At 39.8% G+C, this 27,115-nt stretch overlaps 1 protein-coding gene across 1 annotated transcript in view; it reads left to right on the forward strand.

The window, feature by feature from the left end:
• The first annotated feature begins 2,039 nt into the window (after window positions 1–2,039).
• The window catches only part of LOC128513853 (receptor-type tyrosine-protein phosphatase H-like), a 33,607-nt gene continuing 8,531 nt past the window's right edge, over window positions 2,040–27,115 (forward strand). Inside the window, exons 1-7 of the mRNA XM_053487399.1 lie at window positions 2,040–2,049; window positions 13,566–13,619; window positions 15,211–15,456; window positions 18,561–18,824; window positions 19,235–19,498; window positions 23,884–24,138; window positions 25,688–25,778. Of these exons, the coding sequence (XP_053343374.1) occupies window positions 2,040–2,049; window positions 13,566–13,619; window positions 15,211–15,456; window positions 18,561–18,824; window positions 19,235–19,498; window positions 23,884–24,138; window positions 25,688–25,778 (1,184 nt within the window). The remainder of the gene's footprint in view (window positions 2,050–13,565; window positions 13,620–15,210; window positions 15,457–18,560; window positions 18,825–19,234; window positions 19,499–23,883; window positions 24,139–25,687; window positions 25,779–27,115) is intronic.

Here is a 27,115-nt window from a genome sequence, read left to right on the forward strand (position 1 = left end):
ATGTAAGCACACAGCTGTGCAGTCAGCACTTGGATGTTTTATAATTGCTAGATAATTATCCGTTTTTCTGTTTTCTGCAATTACCCTCTGGGATTAATAAAGTTCTAATTATTATTATTATTATTATGTTGCACTTTGTGTCCCAAGGGGAGTTTCTATATACTGTATAGAATAGTGTATAGGACTCTCTGTATCTTCCCTCTGTCTGTGTAGCTGACAAAGTGTCAGCTGAATGTCTGACATACTTAATGTAGCCACCATTTCTTATTCATATTCGGCAGATGCATTCAATAACACTTCTAACGCCACTAGGGAGCAGCATTCTTCAAAGGAAGCATTCACCACGGCCGTGTGGATACCACGTGGCCAAGGAGGCGGCACTATTTGCACATGCGTAATGCGGATTCTGCGCTGTTGCGGATTTGTTAGGCGCGGGAATGTGACGTAATCGGTCTTCAAACTCAGGAGAGATTTCTAAATTCCATCAAATTAAGGGAATTAGCAATATCATATGGAAAATGTACTAAGAAAAAAAATGAAAAAATAATTAATGAAATAATATCCATCACCTGTAAAATTGACCAAAATATGTCCGTAAATATGCACTGAATTATTAGAACTTGCTACACTACAGGATAAGCTTGATGATACTGTATTTATGAAGAAAAGTATAAGGCGCCGTATAGGGCTTTAATCAAACTTCACTCATGCACACACATATGAAACACTTGCATATATACTAATAACTGCTCAAACAACAAACACACACACATACAAACTCTTCACGCACATTCACCTATGAGATTCTCAGTTTAAAAGGAAGTCGTTTTAGTGTAGACGGACTTTTCGCTTCATTCTCCCTGAATGGTAGTACTGGTTTGTAAACAGCCTGCTGATGGACAGTTTAGAAGACGGACTAGGACAGTATAATGATCATCACTACTTAATCACATGGCGTATTCAGAACTGTCCACATAACGTCTGAATATTGCAGTGGCAGAAAGCGCAGGTGATGATTTGCAAAAATAAAATTGAAGCACGGAATCTGTGGCTAATATGTCGGATCCTACAACAGAAGCAACTACTATTTTGTGAAATGTGTTTCCTGGCCTTCACTAATATGAACAATAACTAACTCATCGGAATCCCACGGGACATTGTTCCGACCCTCCATACCACCCACTTTTGTGGTGATAAATAAATCACTTGTTGTCTTCTAAACTGTCCATTAACGGTCTATTTAAGATACGCTACTAATCAGGGAGAATGAAGTTTATATACATTGAAATTACTACTCCCTACACCCTACCCCCTGCGCAGGAAATGTCAGATAAGGGAACTTCACTCTACAAAATTCCACCATTCAGAATACCATGCAACGTCACTTCCTCCCTGCGTTACCATGGTAACACAAGCACCTCGGATACCTGTCGCTGCTGCTGAGAAAATTTCACGCTACGGACATTAAATATAGAATATTTATTGAAACAAAAACTGATACCATTAAATATACAACGTATTGAAATGTTTATAACTTACGAATAAATTATCGTAACTTACATGATGTACAGAGATTTATTTATTTATTTATTTATTTATTTTTACAGATTACTAGCCTATATAATACGAATGGTTTCTTAATTAAATTAAAATGTCAATTATTGTGTCCTATTTATATGATGTCGTCCCCTATAATAATTATAATTAAAATATAAATTATTTTTCAAGTTAAATTTTTTCACACTCCAGTGATATGTAATGACTTATAGGAAAGTATTAATTCCATTTTCCGCTAAACTGAAGATCCGTTGATCTGCAAACACAAACAAGTAAATAAAGCAAAAGTGTATTATACAAAACTAAATAATGTAAATAAAAAACAAAGATATAAACAATATTCACAAACTATATATAATAAATGGTATGTTTGTGTGCAAGTGAGTGGAAAATGTCCGAAGACCGTGTTTATTGTATGCGTGTTATCCGAGTATACCGAGTATGGTTCGGTCTCACCGCGGTTAATGAAGTCCGAGAGGCCGATGACGGAGAGTGAGAAGTCCATGGAATATGTCCAGTCAAAGATAATCCGGTTAAATAATCTTCGAAAGAAAATGATCCACAACAATCTCTCCTTCTCTTGTCCAAACAAATAACTGAAGCGCTGTTCCACCATTACCACCATTCCACTCGCGAAGTGGCACGGTGCATGCGCACTCACTTTGCGTGTGGGGATGCATTTTTTTCCCTAGGGGCTTGCTGTAGCCTCTACGGCAAACCCTGAGGGGAAAAATGCCTTAAGTTCAGTTTTGGCGAATGGTGGAGAATAAACTCTTTAGGCCTCTGGCTGCGAGAGGTTACAGCGTCACCTGGCAATCGAACTCGCAATCTCCAGATGATAGGGCACGTCAAGTTCTTCAATACGCAAGTCACATCACAATGATTTTTCCAATCAGTATCAATGTGGGGAATGAAAATTTAAAATTTTATCAAAGAAAGTACTACACTTTATTGGAAGGAAGTTGGGAGAATACAAGTCACTGCATTCATTATCATTAATTATTAGTAAGAGAATAATATGAAATTGCATCATACTGTATGACTGTCATCAGGTGGGGACAATGCAAAGCAAATGCAGTGCTTATTAAATGTTTAAACTGTAAAGATACAATAATTTTACTGCTTTTATATTATATATATAATTTTAATATTATATATATATAGACATAACATACAAAAGCAAAGTAAAGAACTATGTACAAAAATCTGGTATAAACAAGCCCATAAGTATAATCCAAAAATGTAATCAAAATAATACATGGTAAGTGACTCAAGAAAATCAAGTCTTGAGATGCCATGATAATCTATCTTAAATAAGTATTTAAAAAAAATAAAATATTATTTAACATGAAACAAAAATAGAAGACATGAGCAGAAGGCACTATGTGCATTATTACTAATGATACAAGAACAGCGTTTCAATAAGAAAGTATTATACTGTACAGTGGGGACAAAGTTTAAAGCTTTTGGATATTCCCAGCCGCATTAAAAAGAGAAGTGCCATTAAACCAAGGTGAAATGTCAGGAGAGAGAAAGGGAGCGTGACTACAAAAAGAAACAAAGGATAAACTAGGCAGTACTGTAGTTCTCTACAATAACTGTTATACTAAGACTAAAGCAGAAGGTGATTATTAGACTTTAGTGTGTCAGCAGAGAGCCCTATTAATCTTTCTGCACTGCTTGAGCTGGCTTCATCATGGGACGAATTTTGATGTGGCTGTCTGCATGTCAGTTTCTTCTGTGGGTAAGTCAGTCTTGGTTTGCAATGAACATAGACGCAAAGATCTTTGATTATACAAATAGAGAAATGCTTTCGTTCTACAGCTTGTAATTAGATTAACATTCTTTAATTATTAGACTCTTTTTAGCTTCATTATAATTATCAGGGACTTTATCCTGAAGTATTAAATAAGAGCAGAATCACATGAACAGTTTGATGATTTTGTAGGCAGTTCAACTGACCCAAATGGATGACCTGACTAATTTAATCCACTCAGAAAACAAATTCAATTAAAGGTTTAACTGAGTGAAAATGTGAGATTTCTAGTTTGATTTATTCAGCATGGTATATGTACAAATAAACTAACCAACAAATAAATAAACTTCCATAAAACAATTAATATCAAGAGTAACACCTCAAGTGACTTATTGAACAAAAGTAAATGGGACCAAATGGTTAAGATACTGGCAGTTATCAGATTTTTCTAAATAGAATAGATGGCAGTTATCCGATCATTCTAGTACATTTAAAGTTCTTGCTATTTTTTAGATTGACCAACCTTTATTTCTTAAAGTAATGATGGTCTTTCTTTTCACATTACTTAACTGAGTGTTTACAGTATTAACATACAGTAATGTGTATTCATACAGTAGTTGTAGTATCACTACTAGGCTGTAGGCTAGTGTCTCCCACCTTCCTGGGATTGAAACTTCTTTATCAATACTGTATTTGCAACTTTAGTGTCATTAGTCTAGATTTATTATAATGCAAAACAATGTGGTAGTACCACAAAGGGTAATACCAATCAGTGGCTAACAAATCCAAAACAAAATCCACACTCGTAGTCAAAACAGGCTTAGGTCATATCAACAGCAGGACTAGACAGTTCTCTCTGGTAATCTACTCAAATATACAAAGGTCACATTCAAAAACAGAAACATCTGAAAGGAGTTTGGGGCGGTCCTTTTATCCTGGTTGGTTGATGAGATGAACCAATCGCCACGTCCGGTGAATTATCTGGAGGAACACCTATCTGAAAAACAAACAAGTACCCAGACAGAACAGCAGAGGGCAGGATAACGCAAACTCATAACAGTGTGGATTATCAAAATATCTGATTGTGAATACACACCGTGCCTTGTTCCTGGGAAATATCTTGGGAAATGGATACATAAATCTAAGTATCTTTGTATAACAAAGAGAATATACACACATTTATCAGATACAAATACTTTAATTTAACATATTGTGGCGTTTTTATCGCCTGAAAGGATGGTGGAGAGACGAGCGAGCTTATATTGCTGCCCAATGCAAATGGCTGGGAGTATTTTATTTAAGCACACAATCTCACAACACGAACACATGAGACGGCTTAAAAGAAGAACACCCTATCACGCATACCCTGGCTGAAGCCACTAAACCAAACACCTTTCCCCAACACGGTGAACACATAAACAGTCCCTCCCGCAAAGCATGATGGTTATTACCCGAAACCCCGCCCACGCCACATTGCCCCCACCCGAGCCGTGACCGTCCCCGGTCACCATGGCGAACTCAGTCCCGCAGGCGCGACGGTGGTCGGCGCTGGCGTTGTGAAAGCCGGAGTCTTTTTTGCGGGGGAAGGCGGGGCACAGCCCTCTTCCTGAGGCGGACCGGCCTCCACAGAGCTCGATGTTTTGCTGACGTGGGGCTGGTAGGGAGCGAGCCGGTCCCGGTGGAGCACGACCAATCGCGACCGCCCCGTCAACCGCACCCGGTAGACCACATCAGAGAGCTGTGCGACGACCGTGCAGGGGCCCACCCAGTGCGACATAAGCTTAGGTGAGAGCCCCCTTTTCCTTCCGGGGGAATACACCCAAACCTGCTCCCCAGTAGCAAAGTCGCGCCCCCGGCTGTGAGTGTCGTACACGCGGCGCTGCTTAACCCCGGCGTCCGCCAAGTGTCTACGCGCCAATTCGTGGACACGAAACAGTTTGTCTTTCAACGAACAAAAATAATCCAAACCTGGTTTCGTGGGTAAATCCACTTGAAGCGGGGGCCCGAACACCAGATCCACAGGCGTTCGCAACTCGCGACCGAACATCAACGCAGCTGGCGTCAGTTGCGAGGACTTCTGCACCGCTGTACGATACGCCCAAAGCACGAGAGGCAAATGCTCGTCCCAATCTTTTTGCCGGTTGCTGGTAAGCACGGCGAGTTGAGTGGTGAGTGTTCGGTTGAACCGCTCCACGAGGCCGTCACTTTGTGGATGCAGGGGCGTGGTGACTCGGCTGCACACCGGCTCGGACGGCCGATTACCGACGGGGGCTTCGGAAGACTGCGCAGGGAGAATGTTCTGATTCACAGGGGTCGGGGTGTGCTCGATGTCGTGACCACCCACACGCTCTTCAACCCGCTCGCAGTGTCGACAACGCTCCTTGCTGCACGGCCGGCGGGATAACGCATCGGCGTTAGCGTGCAATTTTCCCGCTCGGTGCTGAACGGTAAAATGATAGTCCTGCAACCGCTCGACCCTCGGGCTCTTTAAAACTGAGCAGCCACACCAGCGAAGCGTGGTCCGTCCGCAGCAAGAAGGATTGCCCGTATAAATACGGCCTAAAATGCTTAAGGGCCGCGACGACTGCAAGCAGCTCGCGCCGCGTGACGCAGTAATTCTTCTCCGGCCCAGACAACGCGCGGCTGAAGTACGCGACAACACGCTCTTTGCCCCCGGCAACCTGAGACAGGACGGCCCCCAGCCCTACATCGCTCGCGTCCGTGTCGAGAATAAACGTACGAGCTATATCAGGATATTCGAGAACGGGCGACGTAACCAGAGCTTCCCGTAACCAAGTGAACGCACGCGCGTGCTCCCTGTCCCAGCGAAACGGCTGGTTCTTTCTCGTGAGCGCGTGCAGCGGGCTGGCGATCGTAGCAAAATCCCTCACGAACCGGCGATAGTACGACGCTAACCCGAGAAAGGTGCGCAGCTGCGACACATTTGACGGCTCCGGCCAATTCTGTACCGCGGCAATTTTGGCTGGATCGGTGGCAATCCCTTGAGCGCTAATGACGTGTCCCAGAAAGACAGTTTCTTGCCGCAACAACTGGCACTTTTTGGGATTGAACCGCAAATTCGCCCGCCGGATAGCTAGAAACACCTCCCGTAGGTTAGCTAGCGCGACCGCAAAATCCTTGCCGTGCACCAATAAATCGTCTAAGTAGACGACACAACGGTTGCGAGGGATCTCTGCCAATACTCTCTCCATCAACCGTTCGAAAGTAGCGGGAGCGTTGCAGAGGCCGAACGGCATGCGCCGAAATTGCCATAGACCTTGTCCGATAGAAAACGCGGTTTTGGGTCCTGCTTCCGGGGCGAGCTCTACTTGCCAATACCCGCTACGCAGATCCAACGAGCTAAACCACGCCGAGCCCGCAACGTGTTCCAGCGCATCATCTATTCGCGGTAACGGATAGGAATCTTTGCACGTCACCTCGTTTAACCGCCGGTAGTCCACACAAAACCGCCACGATTCGTCCTTTTTACGCACAAGTACAACGGGTGAAGACCACGGTCCGGATGCTGGCTCTATAACGCCCGAGTCGGCCATCTCACGCAGCTGCTGCTCGGCTATAGCTCGTTTAGCTAACGGGAGGCGTCTCGGATGTAACCGAACAGGAGCGGCGTTACCCGTATCGATATTGTGCTGCACCAAATCGGTATGCGTGCACTCGCGCTCATCCACTGCGAAAATATCTGCGAACTCGTGCAAAAGGGACTTCACGGCGTCGGTCTGCGTCTGATTTAGCCCTACACTGCTACGCCACATCAGCTCGGCCATTATTCTCGCTCGGACAGCTACCGGATGTTTACATGGCGCGTCCACCGGAAGTTCCGCCCCACTGGTGCGTGCTACTAACTCGTCCGGCTGCGCTTTGGGCACTAGCAACCTAGCTAAACCGAAACTACCACGCAGAGTCCCGTCTGCGAGATTCAGTACCGCACCCCACCTTTCCAAAATGTCTAATCCCAAGATACAATCATCCTCGATATCCGCCACAAAGAATGGGTGAAAAAGAATGATTGCACCTACTTGTATTCGCACTGTGCGACAGGCTCGTATCCTCAAATAACTCCCCGACACGGTGCGAATGTTCACGGCCGGGTCCGGCAGCACACGACCGCGCACTCCACGCTTTAACAATCCCCCGCGCAGCAGCGAAACTGTAGAGCCGGTGTCCACGAGCGCCCGCAGCGAAACGTTGTCCAGGCCGCAGTCCACATAGACCCCCGCGCGATTTTCGACATGTCCCGACCGGAAGTTAAATCCGGCAGTTGGGGGAACAAACATGGCTGTGGGAGGCGGATTCCCCTCGGCGCCCCCCAAAGCTAGTTTAACGGCTGCTGGGGTACGCTGTCCTCTGGCCGGAGAACGTTGCAGCGGTATCCCTGGCCTCGGCGTTGTCGCGGAAACTCGCCGGCCGGGTCGAGGCCTAGCCGCGACGGGTAGCCCTGTCCCCGGCTAGGTTCACCTACTCAGCGGCCGCGAGCCACCGAAGATCGCTCGGCTCTCTCGCCGCGGTGTTCACCCAAGATGGGCTCGGCGCGCTCAGCCTCGCGCAGCGCCTCGGACAGCGACGCCGGTGCCGCTAACCAGAGGTGCTCGCGAAGCCGGTACGGCCGGATTCCCCGAAGAAACGCGCGACGAGCTAGCTCTTCCTGCTGGCCGTGTCCGAAATCCGGGTAGCCCTGGCGCGCGAGAGATCGCAGGTCCATGGCGAACGCCCCTAGTGGCTCAGAGGCGCTCCGCACGCGGGTTGCCAGCTCCTCGCCCGCGGCCTCGTTACGGTCTCCTGCGCCGAAACGGAAACAGAGCAACTGCTGCAGCTTTAACCAGTCGTCCCGCTCATCAGCCCGGAGATCTTGCAACGCCCGCAGCGCGTCACCCTCCAACGAGAGGGCCACCCGGACGGCTGTTTCTGCCGGGGACCAGCCCGCGAATTTGGCGGCTAGCTCTACCTGGGCGATGAACGCGTGGGGATCGCCGGCGCCGTTGTAGGCCGGCAGGCGCAGCTGTAGGTCGCTTCGCTGGCGGACGGGGCACGGCGCCGCGTCACTGGAGGACTCCTCCCCGAGGTCCAATACCGGAACCTGGAACGCGCCGCTCCGCTCCGGTCGCTGCTTTTTGCCCGCACTAGCCCCATCAGGGAGGGTCTTCTTCCTCCTCAGCTGCTCCGCTACTCGGCGGCCTATTTGGATCCTCCGGATTTCCTCCGTGGTGCGCTCCAACTCGCGACTCTCCATTATCCCACTTCTGACACCAATGTGGCGTTTTTATCGCCTGAAAGGATGGTGGAGAGACGAGCGAGCTTATATTGCTGCCCAATGCAAATGGCTGGGAGTATTTTATTTAAGCACACAATCTCACAACACGAACACATGGGACGGCTTAAAAGAAGAACACCCTATCACGCATACCCTGGCTGAAGCCACTAAACCAAACACCTTTCCCCAACACGGTGAACACATAAACAGTCCCTCCCGCAAAGCATGATGGTTATTACCCGAAACCCCGCCTACGCCACAATATTTAGAAAATCAAAATAGTGTGATTGTGACATGCCTTATCTTAAATGTAATACTTAGATCTATGTATCGGTATATACCAAAGTAGGAATTCAAACATTTATCACAAATACTACCACATCAAACTTGTATAATTGTTTATACCAGCATACTATACAAGTGTTTATTTTTGTATATTTTAGGAACCATGTACTAATAAACTATGACCATAACAACTGCTTTTATATTTAAGCTTGTACCTTGGAGTAGTTTTAATTCAATTTCAATTAAATTTTATTTATATAGCGCTTTTAACAATGGTCATTGTCTCAAAGCAGCTTCACAAATATGGAAGAAATTCATTAAAAAATAATAATTAAAATTCATATATATATATATATATATATATATATATATAATAAAATAATAATAATAATAATAATAATAATAATAAATTGTGTATGTGTGAGAAAAATGTGTCTAGATAATAATGAGATGAATATAATACATACATAGATAATAGTACTAACAATACTAAAATTAAAAAAGTTTAGTGTAACCCACAACATCTATCAAATATAATTTTAGTCTTTGTGTACTACACTGTTCTATAAAGCTCAACTCAATGCCACTGATGTCAGAAAACCCTAACAGTCTCCCATTCCGTTCTTTCAGAATGAATTTCTATGTTTGCACTCTAAGATTACAGAATAAGTTCTCAGGTATCACTAGGGGAGTGCCTTAGCATTTTCACTGCTCTCTTTGTTTTTAAACCAACAGATTACACCTTTACCCCAACTGACTCTTACTGACTGTTTTCTAAACTTCAGTATCTGGATGTCTATCAACAACAGACTAAATGCTAAGTTAGAGATGTTGGTTGTAGGATCTAAATCATTGTTCTCTAAGATACAGAATGTAATTATTCAGTTACCTCTGAGGCCTGTGCCTTCTCCCTGTTACACCCAGGTTAAGATCCTTGATGTAATTTTAGATAGCACCTTTTCTTTTAATGCACACATAAACAGTACCTCTGATTCAGCCTTTTTTTCCATCTGCCTAACACTGCAAGGCTGCATTGTTTTCTCTCTCAAACAACCACTTAAGTCCTGGCGTTTTATTTGGCATTCCAAATTAAAAAAATAATAATTAGTTACAGTTTATTCAGCATGTGACAGCATAATTGCTATGTAATTAAAAATATCGGAACATACCACATCACACCTTGTGAATCCAGCTTCATTGGCTCTATATCATGTTCATTTAAAAACAATTCTATTGACTTTTAAAACTTAAAAGCATAACCATTGCTTCTGCATAACCATTGCTTACCTGACTGAACTGTTCACACTAAATGCCTCAACTCGATCACTGCAATCTGCCTCGGCTGGTAACACAATAGGTACTCGACTGTTCGCTAGGGTGTTGCCAATGCTCCTGGGGGGTTTTAATATCCCTTTAACGATCCCTGAGTTTAAAACAGCTGCCAAGTTTCATCCTTTTTTTAATCAGTATATCAGCCTTTATGTCTGTTAACTTTACTTATTTATTTTATTTAATAATTAGATTATCTATTAATATTTTACTTTATACATACTGTAAATATTATTAACATTTATTGCTTAATTTTACATTTAATTTTACACTATATTTAAACTTATTGATCTTGATTTTGTACTATTTGTACTTTTAATGATTTTATTTTTATTATATTATTATATTATATTTTAAAAATTCCACTATTTAAGTGTTTAGGTGTCTTTGGTTCCTTGAAAGGCGATTTATTATTATTATTATTATTATTATTATTTCTTAAGCACTTTGAAATTTGGGATTTAAAATAAATCTTGTTGTGAATGATAATGCTGCTGCTGCTGCTGATTTTTAAGTAACAATTAATTAATTCTGTTACACAGATAAACACATCAATGGTTACATCTGTCACTACTACTATTATTACAACACCACCCACCCCAAGTAAGGTCTTTCTATTACTTTTGCTTCTTCTTTGTCTATTTTTTTGTCAGTTTTTAAATGAAGGTTTATGTTATTAAGGGAGAAAAAAAAAATCCAAATCTACATGGCCCTGTGTGAAAAAGTGATTGCCCCCCTTGTTAAAAAATAACTTAACTGTGGTTTATCACACCTGAGTTCAATTTCTGTAGTCACAACCAAGGCCTGATTACTGCCACACCTGTTTCAATCAAGAAATCACTTAAATAGGAGCTACCTGACACAGAGAAGTAGACCAAAAGCACCTCAAAAGCTAGACAGCATGCCAAGTTCCAAAGAAATTCAGGAACAAATGAGAACAAAAGTAATTGAGATCTATCAGTCTGGTAAAGGTTATAAAGCCATTTCTAAAGCTTTGGGACTCCAGCGAACCACAGTGAGAGCCATTATCCACAAATGGCAAAAACATGGAACAGTGGTGAACCTTCCCAGGAGTGGCCGGCCGACCAAAATTACCCCTAGAGCGCAGAGACAACTCATCCGAGAAACCACAAAAGACCCCAGGACAACATCCAAAGAACTGCAGGCCTCACTTGCTTCAATTAAGGTCAGTGTTCACGACTCCACCATAAGAAAGAGACTGGGCAAAAACGGCCTGCATGGCAGATTTCCAAGGCGCAAACCACTTTTAATCAAAAAGAACATTAAGGCTCGTCTCAATTTTGCTAAAAAACATCTCAATGATTGCCAAGACTTTTGGGAAAATACCTTGTGAACCGACGAGACAAAAGTTGAACTTTTTGGAAGGTGCGTGTCCCGTTACATCTGGCGTAAAAAAGTAACAGCATTTCAGAAAAAGAACATCATACCAACAGTGAAATATGGTGGTGGTAGTGTGATGGTCTGGGGTTGTTTTGCTGCTTCAGGACCTGGAAGGCTTGCTGTGATAGATGGAACCATGAATTCTACTGTCTACCAAAAAATCCTGAAGGAGAATGTCCGGCCATCTGTTCGTCAACTCAAACTGAAGCGATCTTGGGTGCTGCAGCAGGACAATGACCCAAAACACACCAGCAAATCCATCTCTGAATGGCTGCAGAAAAACTAAATGAAGACTTTGGAGTGGCCTAGTCAAAGTCCTGATCTGAATCCTATTGAGATGTTGTGGCATGACCTTAAAAAGGTGGTTCATGCTAGAAAACCCTCAAATAAAGCTGAATTACAACAATTCCGCAAAGATGAGTGGGCCAAAATTCCTCCAGAGCGCTGTAAAAGACTCGTTGCATATTATCGCAAACCCTTGATTGCAGTTATTGCTGCTAAGGTTGGCCCAACCAGTTATTAGGTTCAGGGGTCAATTACTTTTTCACACAGGGCCATGTAGATTTGGATTTTTTTTCCCCCTAAATAATAAAAACCATCATTTAAAAACTGCATTTTGTGTTTACTTGTGTTATCTTTGACTAATAGTTAAATGTGTTTGATGATCAGAAACATTTTGTGTGACAAACATGCAAAAGAATAAGAAATCAGGAAGGGGGCAAATAGTTTTTCACACCACTGTACATCATAAATAAAGGTTAGTGAGCTTATTTTAGAGCCAATCGTGCAAGCTGAAGACATGGCATCACGTCCACTGTGAAAGACTGATAAGCTTTTGCGTTTTGGATCATGATCAGATCCTTTCTTTCTCTAAATTTTGGCCTTTTAATCACCTTGGTAGAGGTTAATCCAGAATTTCTTTGTATTTTTTGGTTAAAAATTCCAATCTGGCTTTTTATTTATCAGCACATTACAAACTGTTATACTGGCTATGTCCAATGCTTGAGCAATGGCTTTAATGGATTTTTGCCTCTCATCTTACAAATAGCTTTTCTCTCATGAACCTTTCTAACAGGTCTTCATGATGGCTGAATTATTTTAAAAGGCTTCACATAGAAAACTCTGGACTCAAACCAAGAACAGACATTTATTTAGATTAATTGTTAAAACAAACAATCAGTCTAACAGAGGTCATCTTGGCAATAAGAAACCTGTCAGTTATGTGTTCTCTGTTTTTTGTTTTTTATTTTTTACATTACCTCTTGGGAAAGGAAAGATATACTGGCACAACACAAAATAATAATTAAAATAATGATCCTAAGCCAACACAATATACCTAAAGTTATGTAAATTGTATTGGAGTGGCCCTATCAAAGCCCTTACCTGACTCTCATAGACAATTTGTAAAATTAAATAATGTGCCTGAGCAAACCTGACTCACTTACACGAGTTCTGGCAGGAATGAGAAAAAAGTACAAAGTTCTTTGAGAAGCCTGTGGAAGGCTACACTGTAACAAGTTGCTGTATTTTGTACAGCAAAATTATACAGAAACTTACTGTTTTGCCATTTTACAATTTATTTCTGTAATTTGCAATGCATTATTACTGTTAGCTGTAATTAATTTACAGATAGGAGATGCTTTCACTGTATCTTAAATATTGAAGAGTTTACTGTGCTGTTGCATTATGGTATTGCGCGGGCTGAAATGCTTTAAAATCTGGTGGACTGAAGCACAGTGACAACAGCTGAAGATAAACGGCAATCAATTTTTTTGGTAAGTTCAATTAAATTTATAAGTATTAATTATTTCTTTTAATGTAAAGGAATTCATATATATATATAAAAAAACGTTATATAACGTTATAAAAAAACGTTATATAAGTTTTATCAGGATATTCCCTCTAAACGTTATGTTTAGCTATTTTGTAAAGGGATGTGTAGTTAACTTTATTTATCTGTTGCTTCAGGCGAGGAGGACAAATGCAGTGTGCGCCATTTCAGAAAGCAGCCTAAACTAAAAGGTATAATGTTATCGTCATGTTAATGTTGATATATGCTGCAGTTTGTTAGCTTTATTTGCCTTTGATTTCTAGAGAGTACTTGTAGTTTGGCAGGCACAGCAATGCTATCGAAGTGTGTGTAAGACAAAATTAACGATACATGAAGTGCTCAGTTGTCTTTGCTGATAGAAAAACATTAATATTACCATCGCTGGAAGAGTTCTCTCGCAACGTTAGGTTTATTTTGTAAAGGAATGTGTCGTTAACTTTTTTTTCTTGCTTTTTCTCTTCTCAGAAGGCTAATGGACTTTGAGTGGTTAAGCATGTAAGTTTACAAATGTATTAAAACTACACCTACAGGAGAAGCCATCTATAAAATGACACTTGCTTTCAGACTTGTTCTTTGGTCATGCTAAAAAAAAAAGGTCAACTAACAAAAAAATTTAAAGAATGATAAATGTTTCAAAAATGGCTAAATGTTTGTTAGGTTTAATGAATTAGCACAATCAGTAGCATTTGTGACAGATTTAAACATTTATTTATTTTAAGCAGAAATACTGTATGACTTCCTGTGAGTTTTAACTGAAGTCATGTTGTTTGAGCTTAAAGGGATTGGCATCATTTACTTACCTTCAGTTGTTCCAAAATTCTGCACTGTAAAGAACATGCTGTAAAATTTACAATAATTTACTAGCAAAAACATTGGCTATGTTACTTGTCTAAATTATATTTTTAAACTTCATTAAAATATATTCTTTTGTATTCAACACAAGAAAGAAACTTATAGATTTGGAACAACTTAAGGGAGAGTAAATAATGATATTTTTTTTTTTTAGGCAAACAGTCCCTTTAACTTTAATTTAACTATTGCTTTATGCTTTAATCTTGAGTTGTTTGTTGTTTTGTAACAGCTGTTTTTCTGTAGTTGAAAAAGTAAAATTATGTTACCAGTGACAGTGCTGAAGTGTTGTCAGGTGTCAGTTTCAATAAAAAGTTTTATTACAACAGCTTTGAATTTGAGTGATTATTTTTCAAAATCTTTGTTTTAATGCATTTACAGCAGTATAATAGTAAATACAGTTCACAGCACAGTACAGTTTATAGTTAAAATAGTTATTTACAGGAATTTCCTAGTAAAAATGTTACAGCTACATCTTGGCTTTTGTTGAATTCACAGGATTTTATTGGCAACTTTTGTTGCCAGGTAAGTACTGTAATTTAGCATAATTACAAAAAAAATCTGTAATGCCTTTTTACAAGTTTAATTTTATAATCCTGCAAAAAAATACTGTATTCCACAAACATCAATTTATTATAAATTGCTAAGCAGTATTATACTGTAATTCATTTTACAGCAATTAACAGCTATTTTACAGGATTTTACTGGCAACTTTTTTTTTTTATCTATTATAAAATAGATACTCTACTTGACCTAACACAGTACTGTATATGTATGGTTACATGAAATTGTGGAGCTAATGAAAATTAAGTTTAATGTCTTTAGCCTTAGTGTATGTACAATTTTGCCCTTGATATTTGTGATGAGAGACACTCAAAGTGCTTGACCATTACAGACATAATTTTTCCAATTCTTTCTCTCTGCTTGCTCCAGGTAATGTTGACACAGTCAAGATAACTGAGTCGACACTAACATTACAATGGAATAAGGTTGACAATAACATAAATTACAATTACACACTGAGCTACAATGATCAGAATGAAAGTATCAGTGGATCAGTGGATGATGTAATCACACACACAGTTGAAAATCTAGCTGCTGGGACTAAATACAACTTCAGCCTCTACACTGTGTCTGAAGAAGCTCAGAGCACTGGATACAGCTTTGCCGCTGTCACTAGTAAGTGTGATTTCTCTTCAGTAATCCTAAGTATATATAACTATAAAGTAAACTTCTGTAGCACAAAAAAATATATAATTTAAGTTAAGAAAAATAAAGAACAGAGTTCCTCAGATATAAAAACATCATTCATGTATTTAATTAAGAAAATAAGTTAAGTAATAATTAATTGACATAGCTACCAATCAAAAATGGTTCTTAAAGTCCTTATAAGGTGTTTCTAAATGTATTTTATCATTTAGCTTTGATTTAGCTTTGATTACAGGGTGCATTTAAAAAATAAACTTAAACACAATAAGATTTATTTCCATTGAATTTTTTCATCCTCAATACCGCTTTAATCAGTATTTAGGGTCACGGTATGTTTGGAGCCTATCCCAGGGGATTTAGGGCACAAGGAGGGGTACACCATGGACAGGGTGCCAATTAGGGCTGCAACTAACGATTATTTTGATAATCGATTAGTTGGGCGATTTGTGTTTTCGATTAATCGATTAATCGGATAAAACCTAACCGCTTTTTTAATTTGATATTTTGCTTATAACTATTAAAAAACCCCATAAATCAGGGTATTATTTATGTATAAAATAAACTTTTAAAAATGCAAAAGCCACATATAGAGTTTAATAATCTTTAATTTTGACATTTTAAACCTTAAATGAAATGTAGTACATAATATATAGTTAAAAAAATACACTGATCTACTCAGTTGATAAGATATAAACTGCTAAAATAATGTAATTGTTAGGTTTTAAATGAAGATGAAGTGTGTCCGAACTAAGTTTTAAGCTAAGAGAAGAAGAGTTTTAGCTTGTGGTGTCCGCCGCACCTTGATACACTTACCGGTCCGGGCCCGATCGACCGTGAGAGACAAACACACACACACACACACACACACACAGGCATGAGGTCTGAAGATCTCTGTTTATTCTCAGCAAAGAGAGCACATTTAAACGGTGCTACGTCCCAAACATCAAAAGAACCAGTCATTAACATGTCAGTCATAGAGAGACCCGGGGACAGACAGGTGAGAGGAGATGCATTTGCATTCTCCTGATTAAACAAAAGGGTTCTACAGTAGCAGACAGGAGCCATTTGGATGTATCCTCGTCTGGATACAGGATATAGAAGGTGTTACCACAGAAGGCATGAGGAAGCACAGTGAGGGGTCTGTTCTCAGAGCACAGGAATCTTCTTATTAGATTACATTGTCTTACTACATTATAAAACCATACAGTAATTTGGTATAATAAAATGATGTATGCATAAGTAAAACCACAGTAAATTACAAGTTAACTTTGTAGTGGACTATAAAAAAACTGTAGAAATGCAAAAAGCTAATAGTCACAAATATACTGTTATTTGCATTCGCTGAAAACCACAACAATCACTAAATGTAATATTCTACTGTTATTTGCACTGTGTAAATTAAGCTAATCTAAAGTAGCGCCATTTAACTAATCACTATTGCTCATGAGGTGATTGCGCAATGTGATGCTAGCGAGTAGCACGTGAACAGATCTAGCGCGACTGTGCCGAAGTTAGCAAACAGTTTAAACAAACGCACTTAAACTATACAACTTTTACACGATGAAGAGATACAGTTTTTACCGACCCTGCTGACATTTCGCCATCCGTAACACCAACATGTTTTCTTTATAAGTGTTCGTGCATGACATGCCATGAAAGCTCGGTCTTGCATAGAGTGTGCAGGTTACCGTCTTCCTAGAGGCGTTTAATGTAAATTGCTATCAAACCTTGGAGGACTCGGAGCGCGCGCGTTTTCCTGCAGACGCTTCTTTAACCTCCATTGCGCGAGCGGGTGTGTATCTGTGTGTATTTGTGCATCTTGTGGTTGCGCTCCTCAGTGACGTGAGCAGCCCAACTAATCGATAACGGCATTTGTTGACAACGAATTTCATTATCGATAATTATCGATTTTATCGATTAGTTGTTGCAGCCCTAGTGCCAATCCACTACAGGGCACAAACACACAAACACTCATTCACACACTGTGGGCAATTTGGGAACACCAATTAGCCTAAACTGCATGCCTTTGGACTCACTCACTCACTTACTCATCTTCTATACCGCTTTATCCTGTATTTAGGGTCTAGGGGACCTGGAGCCTATCCCAGGAGGCTTAGGGCACATAGTGGGGTACACCCTGGACAGGGTGCCAATCCATCGCAGGGCACACACACATACACACACTACGGGCAATTTGGGGACGTCAATTAGCCTAACCTGCATATCTTTGGACTGGGGAAGGAATCTGAAGTACCCGGAGGAAACCCACCAAGCATGGGGAGAACATGCAAACTCCATGCACAAAGATGGAATTGAACCTGGCTGGGACTCAAACCCAGACCCTGGAGGTGCAAGGCAACAGTGCTAACCACTACACCACTGTACCACCTAGGTACCATACAGTTAAAATCTTTTTTGGCCAAGATCTTCTAGTAATCTTCAGCCCTATCGTTATGTGTTAGCCAATTCTATGCCCAATTCCGACAATCTCCATATTAATTTTCGTCACTTGATGAACTTATTGCCAATAATTTGACCCTTCTGATACACCTAAACATTTTTTTCACAACCACAAGATACATCTTTTGACATAGAGTATTTTACAAAATAAGAAGCTACTCACTGCATCAGTAAGGGTTAAAATAATTGTTGCAAGCTGAAACATATTAACATCTACACTAATTATTTGTAATTTTTTGCCTGGACAGGATTGTGTTTATTTTAGGGTTTTTGATGTCATCACCAGTTCAGAATGATACATACAAAGTAAAAAAAAAACAAAAAAACATTAATTAACTCATATTATTAATTAAAAGTGGTGCTGAAAGTTGCAAAAGGTATTTTGATTGGCCAAGACCAACGCCTCTCAACTGACCAGAATTCTGTCATCAAAGTAAAACTTGCTCAGAGACATTCAACCAAATATAAGGAGGGCGATGTGTATATCTCTGCCACTGTATTTATAATATTGAACCTGTGCTGATTTAAAAATATATATTGAAACTAGATAGTGCTACTGCATGATTTGTAAAATCATTCTTATTCTGAATTTTACCTCTTTTTATTTCTTGCAGCTCCCAGTAATGTTGCTAACGTTTATGTAAAATATCACAGTGAGACTGTGTTAATATTGGAATGGGATAAAGTGAACAACAACAGCAATTACAATTATTTACTGAGCTACAATAATCAGACTGACACCATCAGTGGATTGGGAGGAGGTTCTACAGTGACACACACAGTTACAGATCTTACTGCTGGGACTGAATACAACTTCATTCTCTACACTGTCTTTAAAGAGGTTCTGAGTTCAGGGCACAGTTTTACTGCTGTCACTAGTAAGTGTGAACTCTATCATTTTGAGGACAGGGTTGGATTTATTTTAGATGTCTTTACCAGTTCAGAATGATATGTACAGGGTCCAAAAGTTACATTAATCAACATAGATTATTAATTGAGTGGTGCTAAAAGTTATTCAAATGTATTTTAATTGGCCAAGACCAAACCCTCTCAACTAACCTGAATTCTATGAGCAGCTTGTTGATAGTAATCAAAGGCATCAGCAAAATGTGACAGAGACATTCCACCAAATATTAGGTGTGCGGTCTTAATATCTCTGCAACTGTATCTGTAATGTAGACCCTTGATTTAAAAAAAAAGAATAATTTTAACTAGATACGGTAAGTACTACTGCATGCTTCACAAAATCATTCTTAATCTGAATTTTACCTCTTTTTATTTCTTGCAGCTCCCAGTAATATTGCCAACATTTATGTAAAATATCGCAGTGAGACTGTGTTACTATTGGAATGGGATAAAGTGAACAACAACAGCAATTACAATTATTTACTGAGCTACAATAATCAGAATGTCACCATCAGTGGATTGGGAGGAGGTTCTACAGTGACACACACAGTTCAAAACCTTACTGTTGGCACTGAATACAACTTCATTCTCTACACTGTTTTTAAAGAGATTCTGAGTGCAGGGCACAAATTTCCTGCTGTCACTAGTAAGTGTGTACACTATTTATTTAAGAATTTGGAAGACAGGGTTTGATTTACTTTAGGTTTTCTGATGTCATCACCAGATCAGAATGATACATACAGTACAGGAAAACAAACATGAAGTAACTAAGATTATGAATTGAGTGGTGCTGAAAGTTGCAAAGGGTATTTTAATTGCCAAAGACCAAAGCTTCTCAAATAACCAGAATTCTGTGAGCTTGTTGATGGTCGTCAAAGGCATCTGCTAAATGTGAAACTTTTAACTTTTAAGACATTTAACCAAATATTAGGTGTGCGGTGAAAAATGTTTTTTAAGGAATTACAACATTCACCATATTTAAAAATATAATTAAGGTATTAAAAACAATCCAAATTGATTAAAAAGTAGTTCACAGATGCAGCCACCAATTGTTTACAAACTGGGATAGAATGAAATAGGACTAATTTAGCCAAATTGTCTGAAACCTTACTTTCTAACATGGTTACCCCTCAGGATAAATATTATACCCCAAGGAGGGGATCTTTGTCACATGATGTTCTCACTTGGCATGCATTTGTATTCAGCCCCCTTTACTCTGATACACCTAACTAAAACCAATTGGAACCAATTGCCTTCAGAAGTCACCTAATTAGTAAATTACACCTCTGAGTAATTTAATGGGGTGGTGTAGTGGTTAGCACTGTCACCTTGCACCTTCAGGGTCCGGGTTTGATTCCTGGCCAGGCTTGATTCCTGTCTCTGTGTGCATGGAGTTTGCATGTTCTCCCAGTGCTTGGTGGGTTTCCTCCAGGTACTCCGGTTTCCTTCCACAGTTCAAAGATATGCAGATTAGGCTAATTGGTGTTCCCAAATTCCCCATAGTGTGAAAATGGGTGTGTGAGTAAGTGTATGTGTGTGCCCTGTGATGGATTGGCACCCTGTCCAGGGTGTACCCTGCCTCGTGCCCTAAGCCTCCTGGCATAGGCTTCAGGTCCCCTCAACCCTAAATACAGGACAAAGCGGTATAGAACGTGAGTGAGTGAGTAATTTAATCTCAGCATAAATACAGCTGTTCTGTGAAGCCCTCAGAGGTTTGTTACTGAACAAACAGCATCATGTTACTAAAATCAGTTATAAAAAAAAAAAAAAAAAGGTTATAAAAATGGATATCTTAAGCTTTGACCATCTCACAAAACAGTGTTCGATCCATCACCCAAAAATGAAAAGAGTACGGCACAATTGCATATCAAGACATGGCTATCCAGCTAAACTGGGCAAGGAAAGCATTAATCAGGCAAGAGGCCCATGATAACTCTGGAGGAGCTGCAGAGATTCACAGCTCATATGGGGAGAATTTTTTCGCTTGACAACAAGTGGTCATAGAAAGCAATTGTTGAAAGAAAGCCATGGTAAGTCCCCTAGGAAGCCATGGGAACTGATGTGTTGGACACAGCAAACATGTGGAAGAAGGTGCTCTGGTCAGATGAGACCAAAATTGAACTTTTTAGCCTAAATGCTAAATGCTTTGTGTGGCAGAAAATTAACACTGTTGTGGAGATGCTTTTCTTCAGCATTTTCTTTTTGTTTTGTGCAGGACAAATACCTTAAACATACAGGCAGAGCTACAAGTGAGTGGTTTGGATGATAGCACATTCAAGTGTTAGAATGGCCCAGTCAAAATTGCACTCATTATACTGTATATTTTACGGATTTTAATACCTTTTTTTATGGTTTAAAAATAAACCGTAAATTGTACGGTAAAAACTGGCAGCTGTGGTTGCCAGAAATTTACCAGACATGCACGTGCACACCTTTTCTTCCCTTTTTTCCCTTCCTCCCTCCTTTAACCCTTTCCTTCCATAAGTAAAATTACCCCTTTTCCGTAAGATCTCGTCCGTGTTTGTTGTTGCCCCCCTTGTGCCAAACCCATTACAAAATACATGAACATATTTAACACCCCGGTGCAGTGTGCACTTAAAAACCACAATGCAGGACAGAGGACATAAACAATTTTAACATGTGTGTCATAAAATAATTTTTTGTGTAAAGTTGTAATAAAAGTCCTTCTATAAAATGATATGGTTAGATTGTCTGCCCAAAACGCTTAAAAATGTCCACCCTGACATTTGTATATTTGATGTTGAGAATTTAAATATTGTTTTGCTGTCTTTATTAAAAATACATGGGACCATGCTGATGTCCGAATCTTGAATACATTTTGATGGGTTAAAATCATTTGATTTAGGTTTGTATTCATCAATTAGTATAAAAGTACTCTTTATAGTTTCTTAACAGTAAAATCCAAATGCTTAGCAATGTGACTTCTATCTCTCAACCCCCTCAGAAATATACAGGCGAAAGTTGTATAGACAATGAGTGAGAGTGAGTGAGTTCTGAGCTGTAAAAAAGATGGAAATAAACCATTATTATTACAATATAAATCTTTAAATTAGACAGTTCTGAGCTGTAAAAAACATGGTTATGATCCGTATTTGTTACAATGTAAACCCTGGAATTTGACAGGAATAAACTGTTTTTATAACAACTTAAACATGTAAATTTATCAGTTATAAACCATAAAAAAAAAAAAAATTCAAATCTGTAAAATATACAGTATAATGAGTGCAATCCTGTACAACCAAACACATTGTTACCATATTTTTTACGGTAAACTTCTGGCAACAACAGCTGCCATTTTTTTACCATAAAATTTACAGTTACATTTTTTTTTTTACAGTGCAATAACGGTGCTACCGTATTTTTTATGGTAGAATTCTGGCAACCACAGCTGCCGTTTTATTTTTTACCGTAAAATCTACGATTTATTTTTTACAGTGCAGAATTGCTCTAAAGGTGTTGTAAATTCCACTTTCCAGGTGATTTCCTCTCAGATATGACTAAGATTGTAAGTACTGCACAAGTCCATCCTGCCATTGCCCTGTTCTCAGTGGCAGAGAGCAGATGGATGCACTTTTGTGCGTGCATGGAGATTGTCTTGAGCTCCAATAAGCTCTGATGGCACAGTCATTGAGATGATAAGAAAACAGGCCACCTCCCCCCCAAGACATTGGGGAAATCTCAGAGCTGTTATGAAGACTTTACACAACAAAAGTAGCAGACGCATCTCAATATTAACTGTTGACAGGATATTATTGCTTATTTTGGATGCATTCAGCATTGGTACAATGTAGAAAAGAATAAAAATTAGGAAAGTGGTTTCACCTACAGTACTTCTGGATATACTGCCAATGTTGCTTTGGCGAACGACGCTGGATGATGCCTTCTCACTCACGCTGCTGTTTGCTGCAGTAGCCATATGAGGAGTTGCTCCAGAACCACCAGATCAATAATCAATTTGACTCCATGTTCTTCCAATGGCAGCAACCAGCAGCAGTTGCTATGAAGCTGCTGGATAATTGTGAATAGGGAGTTGTGCTCATGGAACTCGATACTCATGGTAAAGTGCAGGTTAATTTTTTATTATAATTTTTTTTACTTTACAGCAGTGATTCCGTTAGCGTGCGCTCATTCGCATATATATATATATATATATATGCGACGTGCCTGCTAAGATGTGGAAGAGCAGCATGCGAGCAGGTCAATGTAACAAGCCCCAGGGACTTTAAAGAGGAGAGTGGAATGTGCCTTTGAACTCCACAGCATAAACTGCTGGAGCTTCTACAGCTCTTCAACTATCATGCGGATCCGGATTTCCATGACCCTGCCGCTGAGGAGACAAAGGCCAGAAAGAGGTACATGCCATAGCCACTGTTTACAGCCAGAGAAATCTGCCCAGCCTCCGGACGTCACGGAGGACTCCTGTCTGAGGCGCCCATAGAGAGAGCTGGGAGGGGCTGGCCCGGCCACTCCCCAGAGAGCAGAGCCAGCACGAGAGAACTGCACAGGAGCTGCTGTCCACGCGGACCCATGCTGCCACTCTGCCCACCGCCACCGCTCACCAGCTTGTGCCCGCATGCCGGTGGGGCACTGCCCACCAGACCTGCACTTATACATCATTCGTTCCCTTTATATTCATCCCCCCTCCTTTAACTCTTTCCCATTTATCCTTAAATAAATAAAAAAAATTCCTGTAAGACCTCGCCTCATGTCCATGCTTTATGGTGCTGCCCATGCAAAAAAAAAAAAAGTCGAACCCGTTACTCTGTATATTTATGGTAAAGAGAGTTCAGGTTAAGGTAAAACAATGTTTTTTAATTGTAATTTAACATTTCTAATTATGCAAATTTATTAGGACTAATGCCATAACATGTTATTTTGGTTTTAAGGATTCTAACCCATTTTTATGGCTAAACTATTAGGCCAGTATTTGGTTTTGCATCTTGATTGCCATATAAATTTATTTATATATTTTTATGGGCTATTTATTTACCATGACTCTTTCCTTTCTAGTTCCAAATGTGGTTACTGGGTTATACTGTCAGTACTCATCAGGTGGTTATGGTCTAACTCTTGTTTGGGATCCTCCAAATGGAGGGAGGACAGCTGTACAGGTCAACATAAAAAGCAGGAGCTTTAATCAAACAGGGGAAAGACTGTATATCGATGGACTAATGCCAGCCCAGTGGTACACCCTTAGTGTCTCCGCACTCTCTGGGCCTGAGCGGAGTATCCCAGTTTCAATCACCTGTCAGACTGACCCAAGAGGTAAGAAAGGCTGAACATGAGTGTTGTACACAAAAATCAAAAAGAACCAAGAATATACGGTAAATGACAGAGGTAAAAAAGAAACAGTTCTGGTTATAGACCTTATTTAGTTTGTGACAATCATATTTTGGACAATGAAACTGAAACGCATGCTTTTAGACCACAATAATTCATTAGTATGGTGTAGGGGGCCAATACAGCAGCAATTCGTCTTGGGAATAACAGATACTGCACAGTGGCCAGAGGGATTTTGAGTCATTCTTCTTCCAGAATAGTTGTCAGGTCACTATGTGATGCTGGTGGAGGAAAACACTTCCTGTCACTGAACCACCCCCATGCTTCACTCTGGGCCTGCAACAGTCTGGGTTTCTACGTTTCTTTGGGGCTTCTCAAAACCGTAACTCTCCTGGATGTGAGAAAGACAGTGAAGGTGGACTCATCAAAGAACAATACATGCTTCACGTTGTCCACAGCCTAAGATTTTTGCTGCTGACACCATTGAAACCAATGTTTGGCATTGGCACGAGTGACCAAAGGTTTGGCTATAGCAGCTCGGCCATGTACATTGACCCTGTGGAGCTCCCAATGAACAGTTTTGGTGGAAACAGAAGAGTTGAGGTACTAATTATTTCTGCAGTGAGTTGTGCAGCTGTGGCTTTATGTTTTTTGTATACAATCAGGGTTAGCACCCAGACATCCCTTTCAGACAGCTTCCTCTTGCATCCACAGTTACGTTTGTTGGATGTGGTTTGTCCTTCTTGGTGGTGTGCTGACATTACCCTGATGGCTCTTGATACATCACAAAAGACTTGCTATCTTGGTCACAAATGCGCCAGCGAGACGCGCACCAACAATTTGTCCTGTTTTCTCTGATATGTATTATATATATATACACACAGATTTGTGACAAACCAGCATTTTACAATAAAGCCATTAGAACAGCTTTAATTCTATAAAATATTTTTGCTTCTTTTCCAACCTTTTGGAATTTTATGATTTTCTGCATTAATTAGTCATAAAATGTGATCTGCTTCTTCGTCTAAGTCAAAAGTACTGACAAATATAATTTTCCTAAATTAATACTACAAAGAAATTCTGATCTTTCATGTCTTCATTGAGAACATCCATAAAACCCTCATAGTGTTAGTGGGAAAATCAATATGTGAATCAATATGTGAGTTAAGACCTGGAATCTTGTTAAGAAAAGGTTTGGAGGTGTGGAGTAGAGCTACTGACAGATAAAAACCATTCAAACTTTTTAGGCTGGCTCTGCACCAGAAGAATGTGCTCATATATGTACATACCCCCCAAAGAGGGAGTCTTAAAATAATGACCTGTCTTAAAATAACAACTGACTGTTGTTGTTACATAATTACCTAATTCCATATGTATTATTTCATAGATTTGAAATCTCCAGTATTGTTGTAGAATGTAGAAAATAAATCACAAAACAAAAATGAAAAAAGAAATTTGCAAGTAATCACAAACTTTTGAGCGGTAGTATATATAATCACTAGACTATCTATAGCTATTTTACTCTATTTTACAGGAGCCATAGCGGGTGTTCTAACAGTTCTTCTGGCTATTCTCATCCTTTGTATTGGTATCTTTATATGGCATCACAGGTCAAGGTTATTCAGGTGAGTTTTGCTATTGCTGTATATGAGTACAGTTCTTCAGTTACGGATGGATTTATTCTGCTTATACCACCAATGCACTTATCTGTCATTACATCCACTGTTGATCTTTGGTCTCATGTGCAATGTGGAAGACAGACTATGAATATACACTTAAGGAAACATTAATCTTCCAAAAATACTGTAACAACCACAAAAAAATATTACTTTTAAACTTTTTAAAAATTTCGTCTTCTTGGCAAAATTTGAACAATGAAAAATGTTCCTGCACATCACAGAATGGAACATGGCTCCTACCTAATGTTAAGAAAGGCAAATCAGCATTCATGAATTAATCGATCAAATAAAATAACATAGTAGGCAAAAAAACCTGCAGCTTATGCAGTATTAAAAAATCTAAAGAAATTCAAGAACAGATGAGAAGCAAAGTAATTGACATGACATGTATCAGTCTAAAAAGGGTTACAAATCAAGTTCCAAACTTATTCATTAATTTATTTTATTTATCAACCTAACAATGCCAAATGTTGAAAAGTCTGAAAAGGGTTACAAATCAAGTTCCAAACTTATTCATTCATTTATTTAATTTATCAATCTAACAATGCCAAATGTTATTTTATTAGAGTGCCGTCAATGATTTAGACCCAGAGCGTGGTAAATCACTCATTGGCTTAGAGTGCCATCAACCACTCACTGGCTTGGACCGCTGTCACTCATTGCTTGATCTCAACCACGACACAGCACACTGTTTATGGCTTGTATACTGTCAATTAAATTTTTTTTTATATCACCCTGATAGCATGTTTGTCTGATTATTTTCTTGTGACTGATCAAAACTGACCGGCAGACTGCTGAATAGAAATGATTTACTGTAGCAGCCACATACTGTAATAAGTAAATAGATAAATGTTTATCAGTTTTAGTTTAGTTAAGCCTTTATTTGTCACATATACATTACAGCACAGTGAAATTCCTTCTTGGCATATCCCAGCGTAACTGAGGTAAGAGTGCAGGGTCAGCTATGATACGGCGCCCCTGGAGCAGACAGGGTTAAGGGCCTTGCTCAAGGGCCCAACAGTGGCATCCTGGTGGAGCTGCGGATCAAACCGCCGATCTTCCGATCAGTAACTCTCTGAGCCACCACTGCCCCACTGCCTCACAGTTGTTTTTATGATTAAATGTATAAAAATCTTTTCTTAAAATGCTTTGATGGCTCTTGTGGCAGTGATGATTTTTATGATTTTCAGGCTCTTGTGGCAGTGCTACATTTAACTTAATCTTCTTCTTTGTCTTTCGGCTATTTCCTTTCAGGTGTCACCACAGCGAATCATCTGCCTCCC

The sequence above is a fragment of the Clarias gariepinus genome, chromosome 26 (assembly GCF_024256425.1).
Source record: "Clarias gariepinus isolate MV-2021 ecotype Netherlands chromosome 26, CGAR_prim_01v2, whole genome shotgun sequence".
Lineage (NCBI taxonomy): Eukaryota > Metazoa > Chordata > Actinopteri > Siluriformes > Clariidae > Clarias > Clarias gariepinus.